The sequence below is a fragment of the Nilaparvata lugens genome, chromosome 1 (genome assembly GCF_014356525.2).
Source record: "Nilaparvata lugens isolate BPH chromosome 1, ASM1435652v1, whole genome shotgun sequence".
NCBI classification, from domain to species: Eukaryota; Metazoa; Arthropoda; class Insecta; order Hemiptera; family Delphacidae; genus Nilaparvata; species Nilaparvata lugens.
This window is the reverse complement of record NC_052504.1, coordinates 72,896,723-72,922,251: the sequence shown is the minus strand read 5'-3', so window position 1 is coordinate 72,922,251 and position 25,529 is coordinate 72,896,723. Positions and strand designations below refer to the sequence as shown.

Sequence of the window (25,529 nt, the reverse complement as noted above, 5' to 3'; positions counted from 1 at the left end):
CATCATCATCATCATCATCATCATCATCATCATCATCATCATCATCATCATCTCATCATCATCATCATCATCATCATCAGCATCATCATCATCATCATCATCAGCAGCAGCAGCAGCATCATCATCATCATCTTCTTCTTCTTCTTCTTCTTCTTCTTCTTCTTCTTCTTCTCTCCCCCCCCCCCAGTTCTCACCACTCTTATCCAGTAGTGGTCGCCAGTTTGTTATCTTAGGACTCGTTCTTTAATTGAAATTGCTGTCTCTCAAATCAAATACGCCACAGCAGTTCTGAACGGATTATTATGATTATAGTGGCATGCCTGCGCTTCGCTCATTGTTTTAGCCTACACTTTTCGGGTCCCGCTGGATTTTCTCGTTACAATATTTGTACAGTATCTTTCACGAGCAGCTTTCAATGGAAGTGGTTTAACTGCGTTGTAGTTATAATATCTCAGTAATAGATACGAGACCCTGATGCTGAATAATATTGGTTCGTCGGCTTATACATTGTTTCCAAGTTAAATGGAAATGATATTTGACTAAATGATATTGACATTAAAATGTCAATACGCTGACAGACTCCAGTATAAGCTATTTAGGTTTGCAAATATTCAGTCGAATCATTCCCAATTGAATTTCTTCTTGTTTCCAATTGGGAAACAAGGTTAAGAGGAGAATTGAACTAAATTCAACAGAAAAATTAGATTTAATTCACTATGACATTTTTTTGCTCCATATTGAGAATATTACGATGATCGAATGATTTTGAGGTAAAGGAGAAACTATGCGTTACTAAAAATGAAAACAGTAATAATAATATTATGATAATACTGTATTTTAGGAGTAGATGTTGAGTTTACAATAGGTTGCTATTCCAAAGTATACTAAACCATGTAAACCATAACATGAAAGGATTGAAATATCGTAGATAATCGAAATATGGGGAGAGTTTTTGAGTAGCATTTTGAATATTATTATTGAAGATCATAATATTATTTACAAATTCTCACAATAAAAAGCTTCAATCATCAATAGTGGAAGAGCATGGATATGGATCAAGAAGGAATGTAAATTTATGAAAAGTAAAATCAAAGTGCAATTGAGTGTGGATTAGGAATAACGCTTTAATTATAATAAATTTTCGTTTCTTGGTTTCTATTACGTTTTGGTTCACCAGATGTTTTTGCTGTATACCAGAACGATACAGTCAAGTGCTCCACTAATATCAAGTAAGAATTGCTCATTGCTCTACTCAAGTGAGTAAAGAACAATAATAATTATTGTGTATTTATAGAAATTATTTCTTACAAAATAACAGTAATCGGTGGGGGACGATCCTATGTCAAGAACGAAGCTGGCTGAAAGGCTATGTAGGCCTATCATCACAATATTATTCCAACAAAGTATCCTATGGAATAAATACAATGTTTCTTACAAAGCTGTTGCATCCACCCTTTACCAGCTCGGATCACATATGCTCCCAATCTTTGTATGCTTGCAGTGTTTATATGTGCACAATTACATTGATGTTTACATTGCTCCTCCCCACAACACCGCAAAACAAACCACGTTCAATGCAAATAAACTCGACTGCTGAACATCTTTGGTTATGTAGTCTACTCATGTCTGTTTATTCACCAGATAAGTGCACAGATACAATGAACCATGCATAAATAAGACCAAACAAATGTGTATTGGGCCCTAAGGCATTCAGCAGCGCTGGGCTTGTGGTGCGGTGGTTAGGGGAACTAGAGCTCTCGTATATTACGGGTGACTACCTGAATAAACATCGTAGGGTACGAGTTGTCTTCGTTTATTGGTTTCGCGCTGGCTTTCAGCTACGGTTACCATATATTTAATATCTGCCTGAAATCATTTTTCTGTTTGCAAAAGCGAGCAGATTTCTCGAAAAATGAGAGAATTTTCGAGAATCTCACTGGAAACAATCAGTGAAAAATTAATAGGCATGTAGACTATAAGCTGAGCTCTAACAATGATTGCCTCCAAAGCGATCTTGTCACTGTTTGCTTTTCAAGATCATTCACCGCAGTTCTATCTCTGTTATGTCATCATTCACTTCCATTTGCATTGTCTCCGTTCGTTGGTTTCAGTACAAATGATGGTTGTTGAACATCGTGAAAGTATCACAGAATTGCAATTCCATAAGTTCAATTTACCCAGGATTTAAAATGAAATGATTGTTCTATTACTATCCATTTTCCCGACTACTTTTTTCAATCTCAATTTTCCTATACAATATTATTCTTTCTAGTTTCTAGACCATCCGAAATTTACAAAAATTCTTCATTCTTAATAATTATCCTTTCTCATATTTTATCTTTTAACCTAATATCTATAACTTGTCAACCTGAATCTTAATCATTTCAAATTCATGATCACTTCCAATTTTACGAAACTTTGTATGTGAAATAAGCGTATTGAGCCTGGTTTCTAGTACATTTATTTAATTTAATGGAACATTCTACCTATACATTCAATATAGCCTACATGATTTACACTAAGATTGTAGATTTGATTTGACAATAGATTTAATCAATTGTACTAGAAACCAGGCCTTGGAATCAGTGGTTTCTTATTGGTCGAATTCTCTGGTCTCATATGAGTCTCTTGATTTCAGCTGTTATTCAATGTCAGTATCTCATATTTCTTGAAGGGTGATTTTCAGTAGATCCATATCTCATTGTACAATAAATCCAAGTTATTTTTGTATCCAGATAAATCAATCTAGGATGAATTCTAATGTACCGCATAATGCTGCAAGTAGATAAAATATAATATCGATTACTCCGGAATTATTCTTGTTTGACTATTATCATAGAGAAACAATAGCGTAAGTAGATATCCCATGGTATAGGGCGTTCATGTCGCAACGTTTACTGTTATCTCAAACCAATTACTGTAGATTATTGTCGATTTTTACTGTTTTAACCGGGTAAGAGTGTATGAACGGCACAATATGAGAGACTACCACCGTCATAAAGCTTCACGGGAAAGAACTATGTGGACTATCGGCTTGAGATAACAGTAAAAGTTGCGACATGAACGCCCTATACCATGGGGTATCTACTCACGCTATCGTTTCTCTATGCTATTATCCACTGCTATCAAGGACATTAATTGAATCTCGTGTCTTGGATAAACACGTTTATTCGTCTGTCCCGGCTTCCTGAAATGCCTGAAAAGTCGTAGAGATACGTCTGAGACCCTGAAATTTATCAGTTATGATTCAAAAACTCCTGATTCCAAAACTTTTACACCAGACTTGATCCAGCCAGCTTATTTGGCATATTTAATTAAATTGAAAATGACCAATGACTTGGGATCTGAACGAAGACAATTCCAATCTCTGATAAAGTTGAAATTGACTGAAAGTAATTCAGAGACTCAATATACTATACTAAATTTTAATTGCCCATTTTTTCATCAAATTCAACTCTGTGTTGATATGTACTAAAGTACTAAATGTTTAAAGTACTCATTAGGCTTGGCTTGTCCAATGAGTCTATAAACCATAACAGTGGATGTAAATGAATCTGTAAGCTTTATTCTGGTGGTTTTGTTGTGTACTAAACACATTTCAAAGGTAGACAGTTTGAGTCCACAATGAAATGTAGAGGATTTATATTTTATCCGCAAGGATTTTATTATGGGGTATCTGGGCGAAGAGAAAGCCGACCGATCTCGATAGCAGAAGAAATCGGGTCGAAAAGATAGGTTTAAAGAGAATAAAGAGGAGTAAGAAGGTCTACTTAAAAAGATATAGAAGAGAGCGCACGACTGCGGTAAAAACCTTTATGGCCGACTCCGTATTTACTCGCTTTCAAAGGTTATTTTTCCTGATGTAGGAGGGGTAAAGAAGATAGAATCGAGTGGAAAATATATAAGGGAGTTGGAAAATTCGGCCTCGCCAGTAAAGGAAGATATTTTTCAATTCGAATCTAATCTGACAGCTAATAGGCCCTCTGCGAATGTCAATAATTTGTCTTGAGCCGCCACTGGGCCCTTTGGAATTGGCCAGAGGGTGGGGCAGGGCAGAGGGAGGGTGTTCCCTGGGGTATCGGGCCCTCCGACCCGCCAGATGGATGGATTTAAAACGCTCCACACACGGGATTACCCTTGGCCCTTCAGGCTCTTCACATAGCCCTTTCTCTACTCCAGCCCAACAACCACTCACCCTACTTATATATATTATATCCTTGCCTTTATCACTTCTCCCCGCCCCACCCATCCCATCACTATGTAACCTAACGCCGTCTCGTTATATAATATAACTTGCGGTAATATTTTTCACTACGCGGAAGACTTGAGGGAACCAACGCTGAGTTTCCTTCTTCTTTTTCTTGTTGGTCTCCTTTTACTCCGCCGGTTGATAGTGGGAGGAGAAAAATTTTCCACATTATCTTCTCTTCTCCAGTCTCCCATCTCCTTCTAGGCCTAACAACTACTGCATCACACATTTTTCTTGCGCCATATAGCTAAGCTCTCTCAACATTCCCTTGCCTTGTCTAGTCAATGTAGGCCTACTACTCTATAAAGCCAAAAAGCCTTGAACATCTCCAATATTTTTGTTGGTATGCACTCACACTGCAAGCAAGCACGAGACGTCCATCCAGCTTTAAACTAACGTCAAAGAAGATCGACTTTATCAAGTCTCTCCTCCTCAATCTTCCACACATCTAATCTTGTTTCTCTTCACATTTCTCCTCATATCAGTCACCCTCTTTCCATTCTACTATCTGTTTTTCTTTATATCTTTTTAGACAACTTCCTCCTCCTTCTCCCTTCCTGGTATATAGTTCTTGTTCATCATGTTTTCTCCTTCTATCCTGTTCATTTTCTCAACTCAACTATCTTTCCATTCTTCTTCGTCTTCTTCTCATTCTTCGTCTTCGCTTCTTTCTCTTCTTCTCCTTTCTTCTTCTCCTTCTCATTCTCATCCTACATATTCTCTCACACTTTCGCCTACAGCAACTACTGTTCCTCCTTCCTATCCTCCTTCTCAGTCTTTTTTCTCTTACCTTCCAATTGATTTTCAAACCACAAAGACTGAAATCTCTCTTCTCCCTTCTCCTGGGTAATCACATGTCAGAAACACATTTATTATTGATAGTCGAATCTAAAAGCTATCAGACGTCTCGCTCGCTCTTCATTTTCTTTTTGAAATAGATTCAATTTTGCCCACGCTTCGCTTTCTGAAATTCAATCCATTGTCGTGGTTTGGCGGCCTACGCTTCCTCGTGATGAACTACGGCAGCTCTCCAGTTCTGTGGGCTTATCATGAAAATTGCTACTCTGACACAAGTCGGCCGAATTCACTTCAATTACTGTCATTTTGATTCTATAATCGATCTTCCTTATCCACATCTTTCCTATCATTGAAGTAGACGGTATCGAAAAGTGTGGTAGCGAAATCGGAATTTGACTGCGACAAATAATTGTATTATGAACTGAGAGGATTTATATTTTATCCGCAAGGATTTTATTATGGGGTATCTGGGCGAAGAGAAAGCCGACCGATCTCGATAGCAGAAGAAATCGGGTCGAAAAGATAGGTTTAAAGAGAATAAAGAGGAGTAAGAAGGTCTACTTAAAAAGATATAGAAGAGAGCGCACGACTGCGGTAAAAACCTTTATGGCCGACTCCGTATTTACTCGCTTTCAAAGGTTATTTTTCCTGATGTAGGAGGGGTAAAGAAGATAGAATCGAGTGGAAAATATATAAGGGAGTTGGAAAATTCGGCCTCGCCAGTAAAGGAAGATATTTTTCAATTCGAATCTAATCTGACAGCTAATAGGCCCTCTGCGAATGTCAATAATTTGTCTTGAGCCGCCACTGGGCCCTTTGGAATTGGCCAGAGGGTGGGGCAGGGCGGAGGGAGGGTGTTCCCTGGGGTATCGGGCCCTCCGACCCGCCAGATGGATGGATTTAAAACGCTCCACACACGGGATTACCCTTGGCCCTTCAGGCTCTTCACATAGCCCTTTCTCTACTCCAGCCCAACAACCACTCACCCTACTTATATATATTATATCCTTGCCTTTATCACTTCTCCCCGCCCCAACCCATCCCATCACTATGTAACCTAACGCCGTCTCGTTATATAATATAACTTGCGGTAATATTTTTCACTACGCGGAAGACTTGAGGGAACCAACGCTGAGTTTCCTTCTTCTTTTTCTTGTTGGTCTCCTTTTACTCCGCCGGTTGATAGTGGGAGGAAAAAAATTTTCCACATTATCTTCTCTTCTCCAGTCTCCCATCTCCTTCTAGGCCTAACAACTACTGCATCACACATTTTTCTTGCGCCATATAGCTAAGCTCTCTCAACATTCCCTTGCCTTCTCTAGTCAATGTAGGCCTACTACTCTATAAAGCCAAAAAGCCTTGAACATCTCCAATATTTTTGTTGGTATGCACTCACACTGCAAGCAAGCACGAGACGTCCATCCAGCTTTAAACTAACGTCAAAGAAGATCGACTTTATCAAGTTTTCTCCTCGGCCTCTCCTCCTCAATCTTCCACACATCTAATCTTGTTTCTCTTCACATTTCTCCTCATATCAGTCACCCTCTTTCCATTCTACTATCTGTTTTTCTTTATATCTTTTTAGACAACTTCCTCCTCCTTCTTCCTTCCTGGTATATAGTTCTTGTTCATCATGTTTTCTCCTTCTATCCTGTTCATTTTCTCAACTCAACTATCTTTCCATTCTTCTTCGTCTTCTTCTCATTCTTCGTCTTCGCTTCTTTCTCTTCTTCTCCTTTCTTCTTCTCCTTCTCATTCTCATCCTACATATTCTCTCACACTTTCGCCTACAGCAACTACTGTTCCTCCTTCCTATCCTCCTTCTCAGTCTTTTTTCTCTTACCTTCCAATTGATTTTCAAACCACAAAGACTGAAATCTCTCTTCTCCCTTCTCCTGGGTAATCACATGTCAGAAACACATTTATTATTGATAGTCGAATCTAAAAGCTATCAGACGTCTCGCTCGCTCTTCATTTTCTTTTTGAAATAGATTCAATTTTGCCCACGCTTCGGTTTCTGAAATTCAATCCATTGTCGTGGTTTGGCGGCCTACGCTTCCTCGTGATGAACTACGGCAGCTCTCCAGTTCTGTGGGCTTATCATGAAAATTGCTACTCTGACACAAGTCGGCCGAATTCACTTCAATTACTGTCATTTTGATTCTATAATCGATCTTCCTTATCCACATCTTTCCTATCATTGAAGTAGACGATATCGAAAAGTGTGGTAGCGAAATCGGAATTTGACTGCGACAAATAATTGTATTATGAACTGAGCGGCTTTCTTTCTTCTTATTGCTATTTCTATAAGCGATCTATCTATTATGTTCTGATATATTAGGTTTCAAGAGTTGAATTTCCTAAAGTTTCTAAAATTTTCATCAGCATTCATTTTAACATTTTCGTCGGAATTTCGATAAGAAATCAAGGTGTGCTATAATAGATTATAGGAGATATTTGTCAAGAATTCATATTTTTCTAATATACTAAGCAAAACTATTATGGATAAATCATTTACTCTAAAACTTAGAATTCATGAAACATCAAATTAATGGTAAGTTATTATGAGATATTGCAGTTGATAAAGTTCTTAAGAATAATTATTGATATAATGATTAAATACTATTGATCAATGATAATATAGTTTTTTCTCAATAGTGTTTTTCTTCAAAATTACATAATCTTTATTCTCAGAAGTCAAATGCTATACTCAGGTTTCTGAGCTTTCTAATCTAGACATTATGATCTCAACTTTTACCTTATTATTCTGATAATTTATTTGAAACATTCAACTTGAAGAATATGGAACAATTTTCTACAACTCTGAAATAGTTTTAAATGAAATTTTTAGTAGAAGCGTGTGATATTATCATCAGAAATGTAACCATCACCCGTATGATATCTCTAACCATCAGCAGAAACAAACCTTTCTTTATTATATCCTCTTAATGTCAAAATTTTCGTAAACTCAGTCACCATTTTTATACCTCATTACTTTGAACTCCACCCTATTTTGTCAGGAACTGATTACTTTCATATGCTTGGTACTCATAACAAGGACCTGTCATCATCAACCCTTTCCCACAGAATATGAGTTCACATTGTTCATTGCTCTTCATCACGAACAATATTGTAAATATTATGAGTAATGAGTATTTTGAATAACGTTACAAAATTGAGAGTGGTACTTGTATTAGATGATACTTTCCAACTGCTCCTGGCTCTTCATTCTTCACTGCATTGATTGACATGTTTGAATTGTTTCTTTGTCTCCTCTCATTAGTGGGAACAATGGAAGCATTGATCTCCCCCAACACTCATAAAAGGTGATTACTGTACTTGAAATTACAATGAGTTTCTATCCCTAATGTTTTGTAATGATAGTTTGTAACAGAATTTTTGTTCTACAGAGGGCGTAATCATTAACATTTTTTTATCTAGCCATGCGTCGCAACATTCGTGTGCTGTTTTCATAGAAAAACTTTCCTTTCAGTTTGATTCGAATTCACCTACTACATACGTTCGTCGTATATAATTATCGATTTGATCTGTCATATATGCTCAATAGGGAACTTTACTAACTGAAAAATTGCAATACTCTACTTAAATTACAATACAATACATACAATAATTTATGGACATTTTTTGAAACATATCACCAATATTTGTATTAAAATTATGTATTAAATTTGTATCATTTTCTGTCATAAGTCATTCTTGTATCATAAATTTTGATGATAAGTGTATAACTTGTATTGAAAAAGATGCTCCTTTCTCAATGCGGTTCAGATTCTATTTGAAGTTCTAATATGATTTTTCAACCTTTATGTATATTCATGTATTCTCATGCGTATTATATGTAGATTCTTTATGTTTATATTCATGTATCTTAATTATAGCCATACAGCACAAGTGAGTTATCACAAAGCATTTGTTCCCTTGAAGGAATTTACATTGTGTATCACGGCAAGGATCTCTCTGCCGATGGAAGACATGAAAATGAATAAATAATAATCACAGAACATTTAAATGAATCTGTTCATTCAGTTCAGATGACTGACGACCCAACTATCGTTGGTCGGAGAATACAGAAAAGTGCAAACCAATAAGATGGTTGAAATTAATAGAATATTTTGTAGAAATTGCAGTTTAACCAACTGCTGGGATACTATTACTCTATAATAATCGTTGCAAATATCCAATGAAAGCTTTATAAATAGAATTAAGGACTTCTGCTTGAATTGATAGTTCATGAGAAATCCAAGTTTATTACAGCGCTCATTCAAATTCAGAATTGAGTAGATCATAATGTTTTTAATAATTGAATATCTTTCATGTAGAACGTGTTCCTATGTTTTCCCTTCAGATCTTCTTGGTGATAACGAACACGCACTTCCAATTAATATAAACTTGCTCACCGTTCCACCTCATTTCCCCTATACCAACAACAGTTTGAGCGACGAGAAAACAAAGCTTTGGAGCGGATTTGCCTCTCGACATGAGTGAGTGAGTGGAGGTTGGACCCCCCATCACGTCATCTCACCGCTTGTCATCTCCAAAGAACATGTCACATGAGCCTCACAAGGACTCTGTGACCCACCGCACGCGCTACCCTTCAACTTTCCCATGTCTCACTCACTCTTTCCCTCTCTGTCTCTATCTCTCTCATACTCTTTTCCGCTCTCATTTTCCCTCCATCCCCCACGAGCACTTCTTGTCAAGTTTAATTTTTTATCTCATTACACCAACAAAGACACGTCTATTGATCTGTTTTGTTTTAGAAAATGAAAAAACTCTCCTTCCGCAACCCTTATCACGATCTCACCCTCAGTTACCCTCCACGTAGCTTTGTTCAAGGGTTGTTTGTTTTTTGAAGCATTATCATCTTTTGTTTTTCGAACATTCATTTTTATTGGTAATAGCTTTATTGTTTGTATGTCAAACAATGTTTCTGATTGAATTCTTCCGGCCTGGATTGTATTCCACACTACTAAATGATATAATAATAATAATCATGGGATTCATAAATCTATTGCTTGTGAAATTCACCTGGAAAAAGTTATGAAAGGAACATCTAAACTCTTACTTTCTCCAATTCTGGATGTGAATTTCGTATTTTTTCGCCTATTGGCCAGTTCTATTCTTCTTAAAACCATGGAGGCACTTATTCTATCCAAGCTTTACTTTTTTACTTTTTAGACTCGATTGGAAATAACAAAAAATATAACGTTCACTAACCAGTGAATCATACCAAAATGAGCTTAATCCGACTATGGAACGTTCATTAACCAGTCTCAAATGAGCTGCAGACTTTGCATCAATGTGCTTAGTATGTACTAACTAACCTCATTTTGTATCACGGCGCAGCGACGCAACCTGTGCTACATCTACGGAGTACGGCTGATTTTCATAAAAGGCAATGTCATCTTTTAGGCTGATCCAACAAGATGCTTATGATAATGCTAACGCAATGTGAATACACCATCAGGCCTGTCTTACTTCCATCACTCTGATAAGCAAAGCAATTTACTCCACAACTTGGCCTTCTTTACAGCACTTCTCAATTTTCTTCTTCTTCTTTCTCAATCTTGTCAATTCTGTCTCTTCTGAATAGAATGTTGTTAATTACGCTCACTCAAACCTTATCACTTCCCCATCATCATTATCATCAACTTCTTCTTCTTCTTCTTCTTCTTCTTCTTCTTCTTCTTCTTCTTCTTCTTCTTCTTTTCGATCATATTCTTCTTGTTGTTCTTTACTCTCATCTTACTATAGCTATAGGCCTACTCCTTCTATATCCATCCCTCCCTCTCGTCATCGCTTCTACATCATCAGCATATTGCGATCATATTGTAGCTCGCAGTTACTCACAAACTTTGAAAGCTCATCAGTCTTTCAATAAATCAATCTTCCTCGTCGTAATACCCGTCAATGATATTTAGAACAATGAATGAACTTTCATGCTATCTTGGAACCCAGACAGCTGATATTAGTACCTTCCAGCGCACCATGTAGCAATTCTGCTTTTCCCCTAGGCTGGTAATGTTTTGGCTGTCCCAGTCGCCCATCTTCCATTGAATAGCATAATGCTATTTTCATGTGATTTTAGATTTGAGTTTTTGAGAGTTAGGCTATTGATGATTGATTTGTTTATTATTGAAAAATTCTTAAAGGCTTTAAACTCAGTTATTGAATAAAGCAATTCTTCGATTATGATAAAATTATGAGCCAGAAAATAGTGGGAATTGAATTCTGGAGAGTAAATCTGATTTAAGATAAAAACCAAGAACGTATCTGAAAACATATAATGTGAAAAAATTGATAATTAAAATTATGTACTATATTATAGTATGTATTTCTTGGAAACTGTTTTCAGTTCATGAGAAAATAAGAAATAAGAACAGTAAATATATTATGTTATTAATAAGAACAGTTGATTAGTGGTTTGTTCAAGTTACTGTATAGTTTTATCAAGAAATAAGAGATTGAAAGAAATAGAAGATCCATAAACTATCCTGACATTTTTGTCGACTGAAATGAAAATATTCTAGTAAATTGGAACAATGTTACTAATCCAGAAATCGAGACAGACACAAATCTCATCCACAACTACATATTATATTATAATTGTGAGTTTTATAATGTAGACTACAATAAAACAATGATTCGCACTTCCAGTTTCATAGTGTCATAATAGATTGTAGAAATGAATTTTGAGAGATAATTTTCTGCAGATGGAAATTACTGAGATATGGCAATTATTCAAATGCTAATGAATTAATAATTATTATTAAACGAAAATCCAAGTTAAATGCAGTAATTCACCATGAAGACTTCTGCTACTGCAAATATTGACAACAGGGTAAACAGCTAGATGGAAATTCGATGAGCGCTACTATTCAAAAACTATTTGTCAGTCCGGGAAAATTATTTGTTCCCGGGCTGACAAATAATTTTTTAATAAATTGTAGCGCTATATATTTTATAAAAAATAAATAAATTTTTATCTAGATGTTTACCCTGTTATCAATATTTGCAGTAGCAGAAGTTTCGGGGTGAATTACAGCATTTAATTTGGATTTTCATTTAATAATAATGATTATAGATAATTTTCTTGCATTTGATTCCATTTACTTTCTATTCTTTGCTTACTGAGCTCTTCATAGATTGTATCTTCATCCCATTGTTTCATTAAAATATTTCAAAATTATTTTTTCAGGACTATGTTTTTTTTCAGAATCAGTACACACATAACACGATTTTCAATACCTCATGAATATTTCTCTCTCAACTAGAGATGGCTGTGATACCTCACAATCCAGCAGGTTGCAATTCACACAATGCAGTACAAAATCACATCCGTGCCTGATTTGCAACGACTGATGACATCACAAACACCAAACACCAACCAGTGCTCCTTGCTCTCAACGGCTCGTTTGTCGCGCCTAATTGTGTCGTTGTTGGCCTGGAGGGGGGTGGGAGGATGTATCAATCGAATCCCCATCGAATTTGTCCCCCCTAACCAAAGCCCCCCAGCATGCCTTCTCCCCGCTATCACATCAGATATCGCATCCACTTTGCATTGACATGAAATCAAATGCAATTTCATTAGCTGGCACTCAAACTTCAGAGGGATTTGATCTGGTTTGTGATGGGGGGTGGGGGGGGGGGGTTCTGGTAGGTGAACACTGTAGGTGTGGTAGAGCACGCGTCGCTCGCCCGCGCATGAGCGTTGGCAAGTAGCGTCTTGCCCGTTGTCATGGCAACGAGTTGGAGCGGTGACACCCCATTGGCTTCGTTTGTGTTTGCTGCCCGAGGGTTGCTTGAAATGCCTACCTTGTGACTGAGATTTCACTAACCAATAATGTCGGTTGGAGCTGTTGGTAATTGGCTAGGGATGCTGCAGAGTCTGTTCTAGAGAGGTGATATGTTTGTGAAGTATTTCCTACTGCTTTGTCTACGAATGATTGGATTAATAAAGTAATCAATCTCCACATATATCTTTCTCGTTATAATAATTCACGTTGATTTTCATATTGATAACAATGCTAGGTTGATGGTAACACAACATCCATAAGAAGCATCATAAGCTTGAATGAATGTAGAGAATGATTATCCCTGTATTTCTTAAGTCTAGTTCAAAAACCATTATTTAAATTCAGGAAAACTACACTTCTGTTCAATTGTATTTGAAAAAATATTCGGAATTTTTATTGAGAATGGACAATTGTACTATCTATACTCATCGATCATTGTTCTCAATCACGTGTGAATGTTTCTAAAATAAAATTTACTGTACTCATTTATATCTGATGAATTCTTAATTACAAATGACCATTTTCAAATACAGTCGATAACTTCTGGACTTAATTTGATACTTTCTCAAATACAATTAGGTGTGATAGTTGTTTGTGTGGGCGTTTAATATAGCGTACACATTTTGAATGGTTGATACTTCAGAACAAAAGTGATTCCATGAATATTATTATACACCTTAAAATAAATTCATCTTAGAATTAAAACCTTCTTGCAAGTGACCACAGAATATACACTTCCGATTTGTGATAGGGAACGCTAACGCTGCCAGTAAACACCCAAGGAGGAGTCATAAAATTAATTTGTAATGCGAAAAGTGGAATTAAATATTTGATAGAGACGTTTACAATTATTGTGTACAGTCATGAAATATTTTCAAAATATCATTCAATTCCTTTATGATACAGTATTAAGCTATACTATCTTGACACTCAGACTATTACGAGTACATTCTCTATTTTAACTGATTTTTTAGTGTGATTAATTCCAAAATGTGCTTCACAGATCTCTCTTCCGACTAAAAAACAACAAAATTTCATTTGAATGGGATTACACCAAATGTGTGACTTCATTCCATTGAGAAATCATGATGAAGTTCAATAATGAAATATTTCACAACACTATCTTGAATTAAATCATACGCTCTGTGGAAGCTACTTGATAGAGTTCACCAATGGCGAAAACTGAAATTAGGATCACATCCCATCAATAAACTCAACATGGTACAGTTTCTCAGCTGATCCATGAAGATGCGAGGAAAGATTGGTGGAAACAGATAGAAATGGTTGCCGAGTTGGAAAAGGTTGTCACATAAATTACGATAGGAAAGACGGCCTGCCGAATCCAATGAGATTGGATGGCTTGCTGAAGATGGGATGGATTGTAAGATTGGATGCTGCCGCTGGAGGAGTAGAGGATAAGGAGGAGGAGGAGGAGGGAGATGAGAAGGAGAAGGAGGAGGAGCAGGAGCAGGAGGAGTAGCAGAGAGGTTGGTGATCCTGTAATGTCAGTAAAGCTAATGTCTCTAGCCGAATTTCCCGACCCTGAGTTGGTTTTCTCTTTTGCAAGCAATTTCAACGCTTTATACGATTCTCGATACCCAGCTCAAAAGCGTAGACCTATCCCTAAAATAACACGACTGTTGAATTTATTTCATGTTGAATCTCATGTAACATAATATCGAATACTTTTGCATTTCCATTTCATGATCTTCATATGAATTGTTCCACATATTGAATTTACAGTAGTAGCTGTTGAATATCTGATTAATATTATTATTACTTTGTACTAAATGAATAGAACATATTGATAATATCACGTATTGAATCATATCCATTGCAAAGATGGAAGATTTATTAGAAATTGCAGTAAACCAACTTCTGGAATATTATTGCCTTGTTCTATTTATATAGATATCTTGCATTGGATATTTCAAATAATGATTATACAGCAATAACCATTCCACTATTACAGAGCAGTAGCAACGTTTTATAGCATTCAATATCAAGATTATATAAATCCATTTTATCAATTAGATAAAATGGAGATCTATTAAGACAATCTTACCTGAACTCGTGCTTCTGTGAGGTTGATTTTCATCGCAAGATCTTCCCGAGTGAAAACATCCGGATAATGAGTCTGCGCAAATGCTGTCTCCAGCTCTTCCAACTGGAAAAAAATCAAATGTTCTCACATTTCAAAAGTCACGATCAGAATATTTCAAATACAAAAATATTGAATAAGATACTTTTAGGCTTCAAAAACCATGCGCTATCTCATCTATACTATTCATATTTCAACAGTAAAGGAAAAGGAATTTATTTATGAACTTCATAGAAACCATACATTGAGGTCATAGTAAGATCAAAATTAAATTTCGAAACAATGAGAATCATGAGAAATTAAGATTTCTGTGAGAGCATTTTGTAACCCAACAGGAGGGATATAACTGCACGATTAGAGTATTAAGTAGTCCTACAGGAAATATTAAGTTGATAGAATGATATGAGGGCTAGCTAGTTAGTCAAATGACATGTATAATAATATTGATCTAATTATTTTTACTGTTAGCCAACTGTTGTACTGTCTTCTCTGCAAATCCCTCATGTTTTTCATTAAAGAACATGTTCATAAAGATCATGTTCATTATTCTCTTTCAATCTATCGTGTTGATGAATGTGCATGGAAGCTTGTTCTTGAACACAATATTTTTTTATATTCCAATATTATTTTCAATTACCTGTTGTAGAGTGAATGTGGTGCGATTCCTTCTCTGTTTTCGTCGGACAAATGAGTCATCGTGAATGGCTGGATGATACGAATAACTCGTATCTGAAAATAAACAATAATTTCAATTTTTATTATTCAATTTCTCATATAAAACAACAAATAAATGCAATAAACTGTTTGAGAAAGCCCCTCATTTTAATGAATGAGAACAATAATTATTGAGGGGAAATTCAATATTAAAAAACATCATATTGGTGAAATTGGTTGCGAACTTCATCAAACAATGATGAGCCTTCCAAAGAGGGTCTGACAGAATTCATTCAGGATTTCCTTAGAATTCCCAACTTCCACCAGCCGTCTTACTAAGAATCCGAATGAATCCTATTATACCCTTCACCTTTGAATACATAATTTGAGAATGAAAAGAATATCATGAGGAGATTAAAAGTACTCTTTCAAGTCCAAAATATGTACTATTTCGGATTTCTTCTCCAAATTCTAGTAAGAGACGACTGGAAGCAATTATAGCTAATTTTCCCAGTCAAGAGAAGAGAAACTACAAAAGTAGGTATGCATTTTACCCGATTTTTGTGAATAGTCGAATAGATAAATCCTAGTTAGTTTTCACATTCGATTACAAATCATACAAAATAGTTTAATAAAATGAACACTCAAACCAATCAAATATTCTTTTAAATTTGTCTCTTATGAAATGATTTCGTATAAGTCACAAGATTTTAAATATGTCTTTTAAATCTCCTCTACAAATTCTAGTAAGAAGTAATTTCATCTCTTCCCAATCTTATTATCTTTGTCACATTATTTATTCTCATCTTTCCCCTAAATTCTTCATTAAGAACAACAGAATTCAAAAACTCCCACAAAGAACGGATATTTGAAGGCACGCCAAACGTCTACCTTTAACCTACAACAACCCTCCAACCCTCCGACCCGCCAAGCTAGCTGATGATGAAAAATGAAAACGTCGAAAGCTTTTGAGCAGCTCTGGCAGCCAGCGTAAAACATAAGGAGGAAAATGTTATTTCAACCTTAATAACATATTCAATTTAAAAATTAAGGCTGCAATTTCCGAAAGGCGGGTCTCGCTTAATTTAAGCTGCTCTCCGAGCTGCTTTTTGATGATGTTGATGAGATGATGGCAGGGAGGTGGAGAGAAAGAAAGGACGAGTAGAGGGTAAGTTAGCCCTCGTTTTCTGTAGCGGGCAGGCGAATCTAATTTCCTATGTCATAAAAATTCAATGTTCAAGCTTTTAAAAAATAATTATATAATCTGCTGTTATTATCTGATGCGCGTCCCAGCTAATAGTTTGGCAAGCTTTTGAAAAAGAGGGGAGAGATTGGCTGAGAAGCGACGACAGTTCATGAAAGATTTCTACGTTAACGAGAAAAATGTAGACTTTTAGTAATTCGGTTGGCCTCAGCGTAATTTCTCTTCATGTATATACTTTCTCTTGCAGATATTTGAGCCTTCGACTTTTAGTCAAACACATTAAGAGCGTCTCTCATAATAAGAAAAATACGGTAGATTTGGAAATAAGCAAACTGCTTAAGGATTACAAAAAAATATGCATATATATTTTTAATAATCACACAGTAATATTTTTAATAATAATATTATATATGCTATACCACACCAAGTAATAGTCTTCCTGATTGTTACTAATTCGACAGGTTTCCATTATGATTGATTCATCTTTTTTGCAATTGCATCAATATTGATCCCAAGAAAAAAAAATCAAAATAATTTTTCTTCAAACAGAACATTATTCATCCAGTATTTAATTAATCATTTTTTCGATGTGCAGCAATTCGTCATACTCTGCATTTTTGATACACAATGGAGGCAGAATACAACAGCCACACATGAATCCTTATATTTTGATAATATTGTCGATTTATCATAACTTTCAATTGCCAATTATCCACTAGGTAAATTTACCAGTTTTATTGAAATTGTTTCATTTCTAATCGAATCTGAAGAAGACATCTTTCTTCGTTATCAATTTCTTCGATTCCTTCGTTTTACTATTCTCTGTTCCAATCTGTTTCTCTGCTCTCTGTTCCAATCTGCTTAATGAGGGTTATCAAGGCTTCTAGTTGGCTTGGCTATGACCGGGTCAACGGAGGCATTTGCTGCTGCGGCGTTCCTTGTCGCAATGCTTAGGCAACCAGTACTGCAGTGCAATATCTCATGATTGATTATTACGGAGATTAGTGCTAAGACTGCGTGACGATGATAATATTAATTGTTACACATAGTTGATGCGTAATCGCCACAGAACGATAAGGTGGAAAATCCTGCATGATGCAATCCTCCGTCTACATCCCTTCATACTATCAACTCAGCTATTCAATAATAGATGTGAGCTGCCTGATATCGTGGAGACGGTTCCCCCTATTGTCATCATATTATCACACTACAGTATCTTGTTCTCTGTCTAGGCATAGTAGTCGTTTTTGTTATTTCATGCTATATTATTAACTACTGATGAATGATGAACTCGTATTTCGCTCTTCAAATTCTGTTGAATAAATGAAAATATGGAGACTAATCATGAAATATTTTACCAGTTTTAATCAGATTAGTACAAAAAATATAATTTTTCGTTTTGAAATAGTTATTATGATAGAACTATCTCCTCACAAACCTATTAGAAAAATATACCTATGTATATTGAAAAATGTATTTTTGATGTATCATCTTTTTTGATTCGTATATTGATTTTACTTAACTGCGTAGCACCCATTACAATATAGTGTTCGTTCAGATGGTGAATGAAATGTTTCACTTCGGATAGTTGTAATTGAATAAATACTTCGGATGATGGTGTGATTGAATTTACAACTACAATCTCAATCAGAGTCCCTTCTAATTTCATGCTGTTTCATATTTTTTAATTCTCTATGGAATCCAAAATAACACTACTCATTGCACTGTCTTCACTAAGTCTTATTTATTGAAAAATAATCATAGTATCCCAATATTTTGAAAGGAAATTTTAATATCAACTAGTTATTGCACACATAAACCTGCAAATTAAAAAAAATATATAATTTCGGAATTAGAAAATGAGAAATAATACCCAGGACACAACTTGAACACCGCAATTATTTATTGTCTGTAATTCATGGATTAGACGCTTATCTCATTGAAGATTGATCTTAATAGAATTATCTTCTTGTGTCCAAGTTACACAGAGAATCTGATCGTATTAATAGAATTGACTTTACATAGCTAACATTAAGTTAAAAACATTAAAAAAGTTCCTCTGTACTTCACTTTTTTATCTTATTCTAGGATTACACAACCTTGATTACATTAGCAGAAGGTTAACCCTCATTGTCTTATCACATGTGGGACATTGATATAACTGAGTAGGAGAGACTGACCTGAACCCAGTTCTGTAGCCTGTCTATATTAGAGGCCTGTCGTCACTAGCCTCCTGGCAGTGACGTCACAGGTGTCAACGCACCGCGTCATGCTGAAGACAGAGAGGCAACCTCAACACAGAGTGAAGACAGAGAGGCAGTGATAGCAGTTAATCCCATCATGCGTCGTCGTTCTCTGTCTCGGGGGACCACGGACTCCACTCCTCCTCTTCCTTAACATCCTACCCCTCATCAACCTCATCGAATTACATACTTAATCACAACACTCCGAAACCATTACATTGCATTACATTAACTACCAGCTTATAGTGGGGACAGGACTTCCTCCCCACTCCTCCTGGACAACCTCTCTCACACACATTACCCCTCTCCAGCACCCCCTTTCCAGCATTTCTCTTTGTCGTTATTCAATTACTCTTTCACTGCATATATACATCTTTCAATCTCTCACTTTTGACACCTCTATTTTTTCTCTTATGCCACGGAAGTAGAAACAGTTGATCTATGTTCCCTCTCTTTGCCCTGATTTAATAAATACTTCTGGATAGGCTGTACAACTTTGGCTGTACTTTTCTCTCTCTTTGCCCTTATTTGATAAATACTTCTTGAGAGGCTGTACAGCTTTGCACAACCTACAATACTTGTTAAATAATACATTTTTACTCTCACTCATATAAGTCATATTCTGTCACTCATATATTTTTCTTACTCAAGTACGAGAATAGCTTGTGCCAATAGGTTGAGTCGAGTTCTACACTCTATACAATATTATATGTGTAAAGGGGAAGGAGTTTTTTCTCACGTGGTATCTATCGATGAACTTTCCTACATTGGAGAATCATAATGTGGTTAAATAGCATATTCAGCGCGTGGGAGATATGTGGCCAACAACGGCCAGGGATCGGAGAAGGTGGCAAAGAATCATGGATATTGTAAATTTTGTTATTTCAAAGATGTTTTCTTGGTTACTGTCAACCACATACTACCTCAATAATTGAGAGGCTTATTCCAATTATTGAATGTCAATAAAGCTACTTTTATTATGAAATAGCTTATTTACTCAATAATAAGTATTAAACGTTTCCGATACAATATACAGTACCATTATAGGATTGTATCTTTCATTGTATATTGTTGGGGTTCTATATTTAGGATTTTCATTCAATTTTTTGGAAAGTCTTACAAAATTCATGTAATTTTGAGCAGCTCGATCACAATCACTACTAGATGATCATCAAGTAGATGATGAAATGGTTTGTTAGTGTTTGTAATCCGATGATTCTGCAGGGAAATGAAAGTAATGAGATAAAGTGAACAAATGGATCTTTATTGTTTTTCTCCCGCTCACATCAATGTTATGTTATATCCCCCAACTTAATTTTGAGTAAAAAAAAACGCCCATCTGAGTTGCTTTATGAAATCAGCAGCAGCGTATATCGTAATGACAATAAGCTATTGATCGTACTCAAACAAGTTTACTCGTTCGGCATGGCCACGATGAATGAATAATTCACGCTCGAATACCGACGAAATAAATAATTCACGCTGTGAATTATCGAGCAATTAGCTGAACGTAATTGGAAATTTACAGCCAATAAACAAATTGCGCGTTTTTTCCAATCTATTGTCAGAAATTCTTTTATGGAGGGAAGAGCATTTTTTGAAGGGTGACAGTTTTTTCAACAATTGAAAAATTCTCTTTCATCTCCTCCTGAATTATCCAGTCTCTTTCACGAAATAAACTGTTAAAAATATGATGTACCACAAAAAACCGGGCATTTTTCAATATTACATGGTTCAAAATAACGGTACCAAAGTTTGGTCGTTTCACGATTAATGAAGAAAGCTACTTATTGTTCTGGAATCCATTGAATTCTTCATGAAATCAACAGCCGCCAACCCTCATCCTGTTGATTGGTTAATGTATTGAATTATTCGTCGACAGTCATGGAAAACAAAAATTCATCCAGTGTTTTTTCCTACTAATCACACTATGTGTGGACTTGCAAGTGATGAGGAAATGAAAAGTGTATGAAACCTAAAAAGGCGATTTATCAATATAGTTGAATAATTATTATTTAACGAAAATCTAAATTGAATAATGTAAATACAAGTTAAATGTTTCCCATCTGTAACATAGTTGAACATGGAATGTAAATTCAAAATCAGTTTTGAAATGATTCATTGTTAGCCATGAACATGTTACGCCATAGTGGTGTAGGTTTCCACACAGAAAACACCAAACATGTAGAAGATACATTATAAGAAATTTATGAAACTAACTATTAATTGTAAACTATCTAATATTTTCTGTAATCGATGTAGTAGCTTTCGTTTTTTGTGAGGGGGGAATAAACATTAATTTCTTTATTTGTTGTTATCATTTCAAATGACACTGGAAATATGAAATGTCAAGTTAGAAAGGTACCTAATACTGAACTCAAGAGAGAAAATTTTGTACTATATTATAATTTTCAGTTTAGTTTCTTCATCTATTATTTCACTTATGAAAAAATATTTTTAGCTTCATATGCTGGCTTATTCAATACATCAATTCCATTTTCGAAATTTGCGGAGAATAAAATTCACTGTTTCACTACCAACTGATATCTCTTGACGGATCACTAATACAGAATAAGTCTATTAGATTCACAAATCACATTTCAACAGACAGTATCTGGTATTTGTAAAGATGAACCTCCAAGTTCTTGGCTCTTCATTTTACAGAACATTACTTTAATAGAATGAAGTGATAACCTAGATTGAAGTGAATTAATTTGTCAATTGGCATTGGCACTCGACGTTGAATGGACGAGTATTAAATTGTTGAGGAGGACAACGAGATGTCTCGAAGTGTACCATTATATCACCATTAGTGGCAACATGAGACTAGTCTCCAGTAGTATTATTATTGTTATGACTTGAAATGAAGATAGTCGTCTGCTAGCAATCCAGCAAACAATGCTAATCTCTTGCAATAAAATTGGAAATTATTCTATTGAGCTCTGAACAAAACGAGGTCTTTTCATTTACATTTCCTGTTATTTGTCTTGAAAATCAGTATATAAACGTATCTGTAAGGAAGAAATTGTTATTAATGTCTGCTGATTGTTCATTGCATTCTACTGAATAATGGTAGAGTGTAGCTACGTATACACTTCTTAATACTGGATTTCAAAGTTCACTACTCTTCTATACAGTACAGTACTGTATAAATAGTTGAACAAGGAATTATTGAGACTTGCTGTCAAGCGAAATTTCATTGCTCAATGGAATCCATCATTTTTTGATGATATTCAAACTGGAGAGTCTTCTTTAGGACAAGAGCAGAGAAAAGCTTATTTTTATTATGATAAGAAAAGAAGATTATGAAGTCGATCCCATGGAAATTCGAAAAATAAAAATTAATTTTGACATTGTTCACTTGTCATCCAAAATGGGGTGACAAATTTCAATATGAGTAATTTTTATACTGTGTATTAAATTATGAGTCATTTTCAAGAGTGATTGTATTACTATAATGAGATAATTTATATTTTTCTCATGACAGTCTAAAATCAATGTCAACATCTGGATTGTTGTAGAGGAATTGTTACAGCCAGTCTTGTTGTTGCGATTTTAGGTTGGCGATACACGGCAATACAGGCTCGCAATGTGAATTACTTTCACAAATAGACTCCGAAGTCTTGAAGCTGCTGCACAAATGATCAATTTTCCGATCAAACGGTTGATTTGATCAGCACGCTGAGTTGTGGAAGATGGTGCAGTGGTTTTTGACGTATTCCACGCGGAGAGGGGTAGTAAAGGACAGCGAGCAGGTCAATCATGGCACATGTGGAGTGATGGGGTGAGCATGAGGAGAGGAGGGGAAGAGGAAGAGGATGAGAAGGAGAAGAAGATAAGGAGGTGGAGGAGAAAGAGGATTGAACGGACATGAGGAGAGAAGGATTTGCGCTAAGGGGTGCGGACAGCGGCAACACGACATCCCCGGGGATGTCTCTCACTTTCCTCTCACTCCCTCTCTTCTTGGAGAGGAGTAGGTGGGAGAGGAGAGGTTGATTGAGAAGCAAACGGGTCGTAATAGAATCCTAATTTTCGCTAGTCCCATTAGCATCATCAGGAGATGCGAATTAGAAGGATCAAAACTCGCTTGTAGAGGAGGTTTGCTACTGTTAGAGAGGGGGGAGGGTGATTAACGTGGGTTACACAGGCGGAATCCTGAGGGACTGCGAAGGGTGCAGAATCACCCCTCTCCCCCTCACACACTACCCTCAACCCTCTACTATTACTGTACACGTACACACACACATCAACAGACAGAACCTCCACTGCAGTATTGTTGTATTGGAGCCAGCCTATGAAATAGTTATTATTATTATGTGGATCATTGTTATTACTATTAACAGGTCTGTTATTATGAGGTCTAGTATCCCTTCACCCTATTGAAGTACTTGCAGTTACCCCACACCCTATTGAGCTGTTCGCTGTTCAGATTAGTAATATTATGTTAGTTGATCCTGCTATTCATAATTCATTTTGTCATTTGTGATTAGTGTTATATTGAATTGGATTCAGATTTCTCTTCATGTTTCTCACTGTTTAGGAGTCTTTTCCACTTGGGAACGTCCTGGTGGCTATGAGGTCTTACATATTCAACTCCCCCCATCGTATTTGATGAATGATCAATATTGTCCTTTTATTATTATAATTCTCCGAATATCGGGAAGGGAATTCACTACAGTATTTTTCAAGCTTATTCCGTGTTAATAGGTAATTACGGTATTACTATCCATTACCAATAACTGATTTTGCTGTATTGATTCCTTTGAGTGTTCTCATTCCTTTTTTTTATTCTCACGTTTGTTACAACACTTTGTATTTTATTGGAATAACGGATTAGGCCTATTGATTAATTAATGAAGATTAATTCTCTATTCTATCAATAATCTATGAATACTCTATTAATACTTATACTGCAACCAATATTGGCTGTTCCTAGCCCACACCTTTCACTGTATAGGAACTCGCATCCAGTCACATATGAATTATTGCAATAAAAATTGATTTATGAAAGTTAACGAAGGAATACTAGAACTTTTTTACTCCATAAATTTCTCCATAATCAAGGGGAAATAAAAACGATATTGTCAGTCACACATAATTTATTCGAGCCAAACTTAAGTTTGAATGCACCAAGGCATCATCATCAGTGATCGTTTTTGGTTAGACAGTCTAGCTAATTCTGGAACTAGATTACTAGAGTTAGCTCCTTTTCTATGTTCAACTCAGGTTCAATATGTTCATCTATTCTTTTCTTTGTTCATCTAATCACCAATAGTACGGTATTCAGTGCATAATAATTGAATATCTCATTTGATCATAAACCTGTGAGAAAGGCATGATTACGAGCATTGTGAAATTTTACAGTACATTAGCTTGCTGTATCAATTTCTACATTAGTAGCCTAATCACTAATCATTATTATTAGAACATTTTTACCAAGTAGATTGCTTGAAAATTTAACATTTTCTAAACACATTTATGCTTAACACCAGCCAAACATAGTGGGCAGATGGTGGCATAGCATTCACTTACAAGGATGAGAAGAAGTGAAGGGGTAGTCGAGCGAGGGCAGCCTGGGGGCGGTGGTGGGGTGGAGCGAGGGGGGGCAGTGGTAGCAGAACATTCCGTGGTGGTGCCCTGCAATCTGAAACACAATAAATATTTTAAATTTCATTTTTTATTTTTCAAAATATATTAATAAATATATATTAATGAGTGACAAGAAAATAGTAATGCAATGCACATTAAATTTTAAGAAAAAGATTGATTGTTGATGAGATAAAAATTCATAGTGAATGACATGTAGTATAGAATAGAATGACTACTTGTAGTAGACATTACATTTTTTTAAGTATGTAGTAGACTAGCTTCCAACCATGTGATATTTTGTTATCACGTTTCTTACACTATGCTAGTCAAGTCAAGATAAGGATTAACGTGTATAATTTCGACATTTGCAAACTCTTCCCAGGTAATAAAATTAACCAATAGTAATTTGACATTTGGACAACCTCATTCTAGTAGGAATTACTTGAAGCTCTCCTATTATACTTTAAAAACTATTATTGATCACTATTCATCATTTGTATTTCTATCTTGATTGCATTGTGCGTATTTTGGTTGTAATATTAAGACTAAGGAATTTGAATTTGAGTATATTTTTCGATGATGGAAATCCCAATAATGTGATCTAATTCAAATTTATGAAAATGTGTACGAGATAATATGCCATTTCAATAAACGTAGATGTGACATTTCAATAAAAAAGAACGGAGAAACATAGGAATACATCTATTGAGTGTATCATAATGAAATTGAAAGTGAGATGTATACAGGGCAATAGCAATCTATAAACCAGCTTAGCTCCAGTGAATTGCACTCAGTTGTATGAGCCCCGAGCAGAGCAGAGCAGAGCAGAGCAGAGATTGTTGAGTGCCAAACACGGGGCAACTGATCTAGATTT

General features: G+C 35.7%; 1 protein-coding gene across 1 annotated transcript in view; it reads right to left on the bottom strand.

The window, feature by feature from the left end:
• The window catches only part of LOC111058617 (retinal homeobox protein Rx), an 80,149-nt gene that overhangs the window by 40,653 nt on the left and 13,967 nt on the right, over window positions 1–25,529 (bottom strand). The window contains exons 2-4 of the mRNA XM_039442489.1: window positions 24,599–24,710; window positions 15,603–15,694; window positions 14,930–15,031 (exon numbers count right to left, since the gene is read on the bottom strand). Of these exons, the coding sequence (XP_039298423.1) occupies window positions 14,930–15,031; window positions 15,603–15,694; window positions 24,599–24,689 (285 nt within the window). The 5' untranslated portion in view covers window positions 24,690–24,710. The remainder of the gene's footprint in view (window positions 1–14,929; window positions 15,032–15,602; window positions 15,695–24,598; window positions 24,711–25,529) is intronic.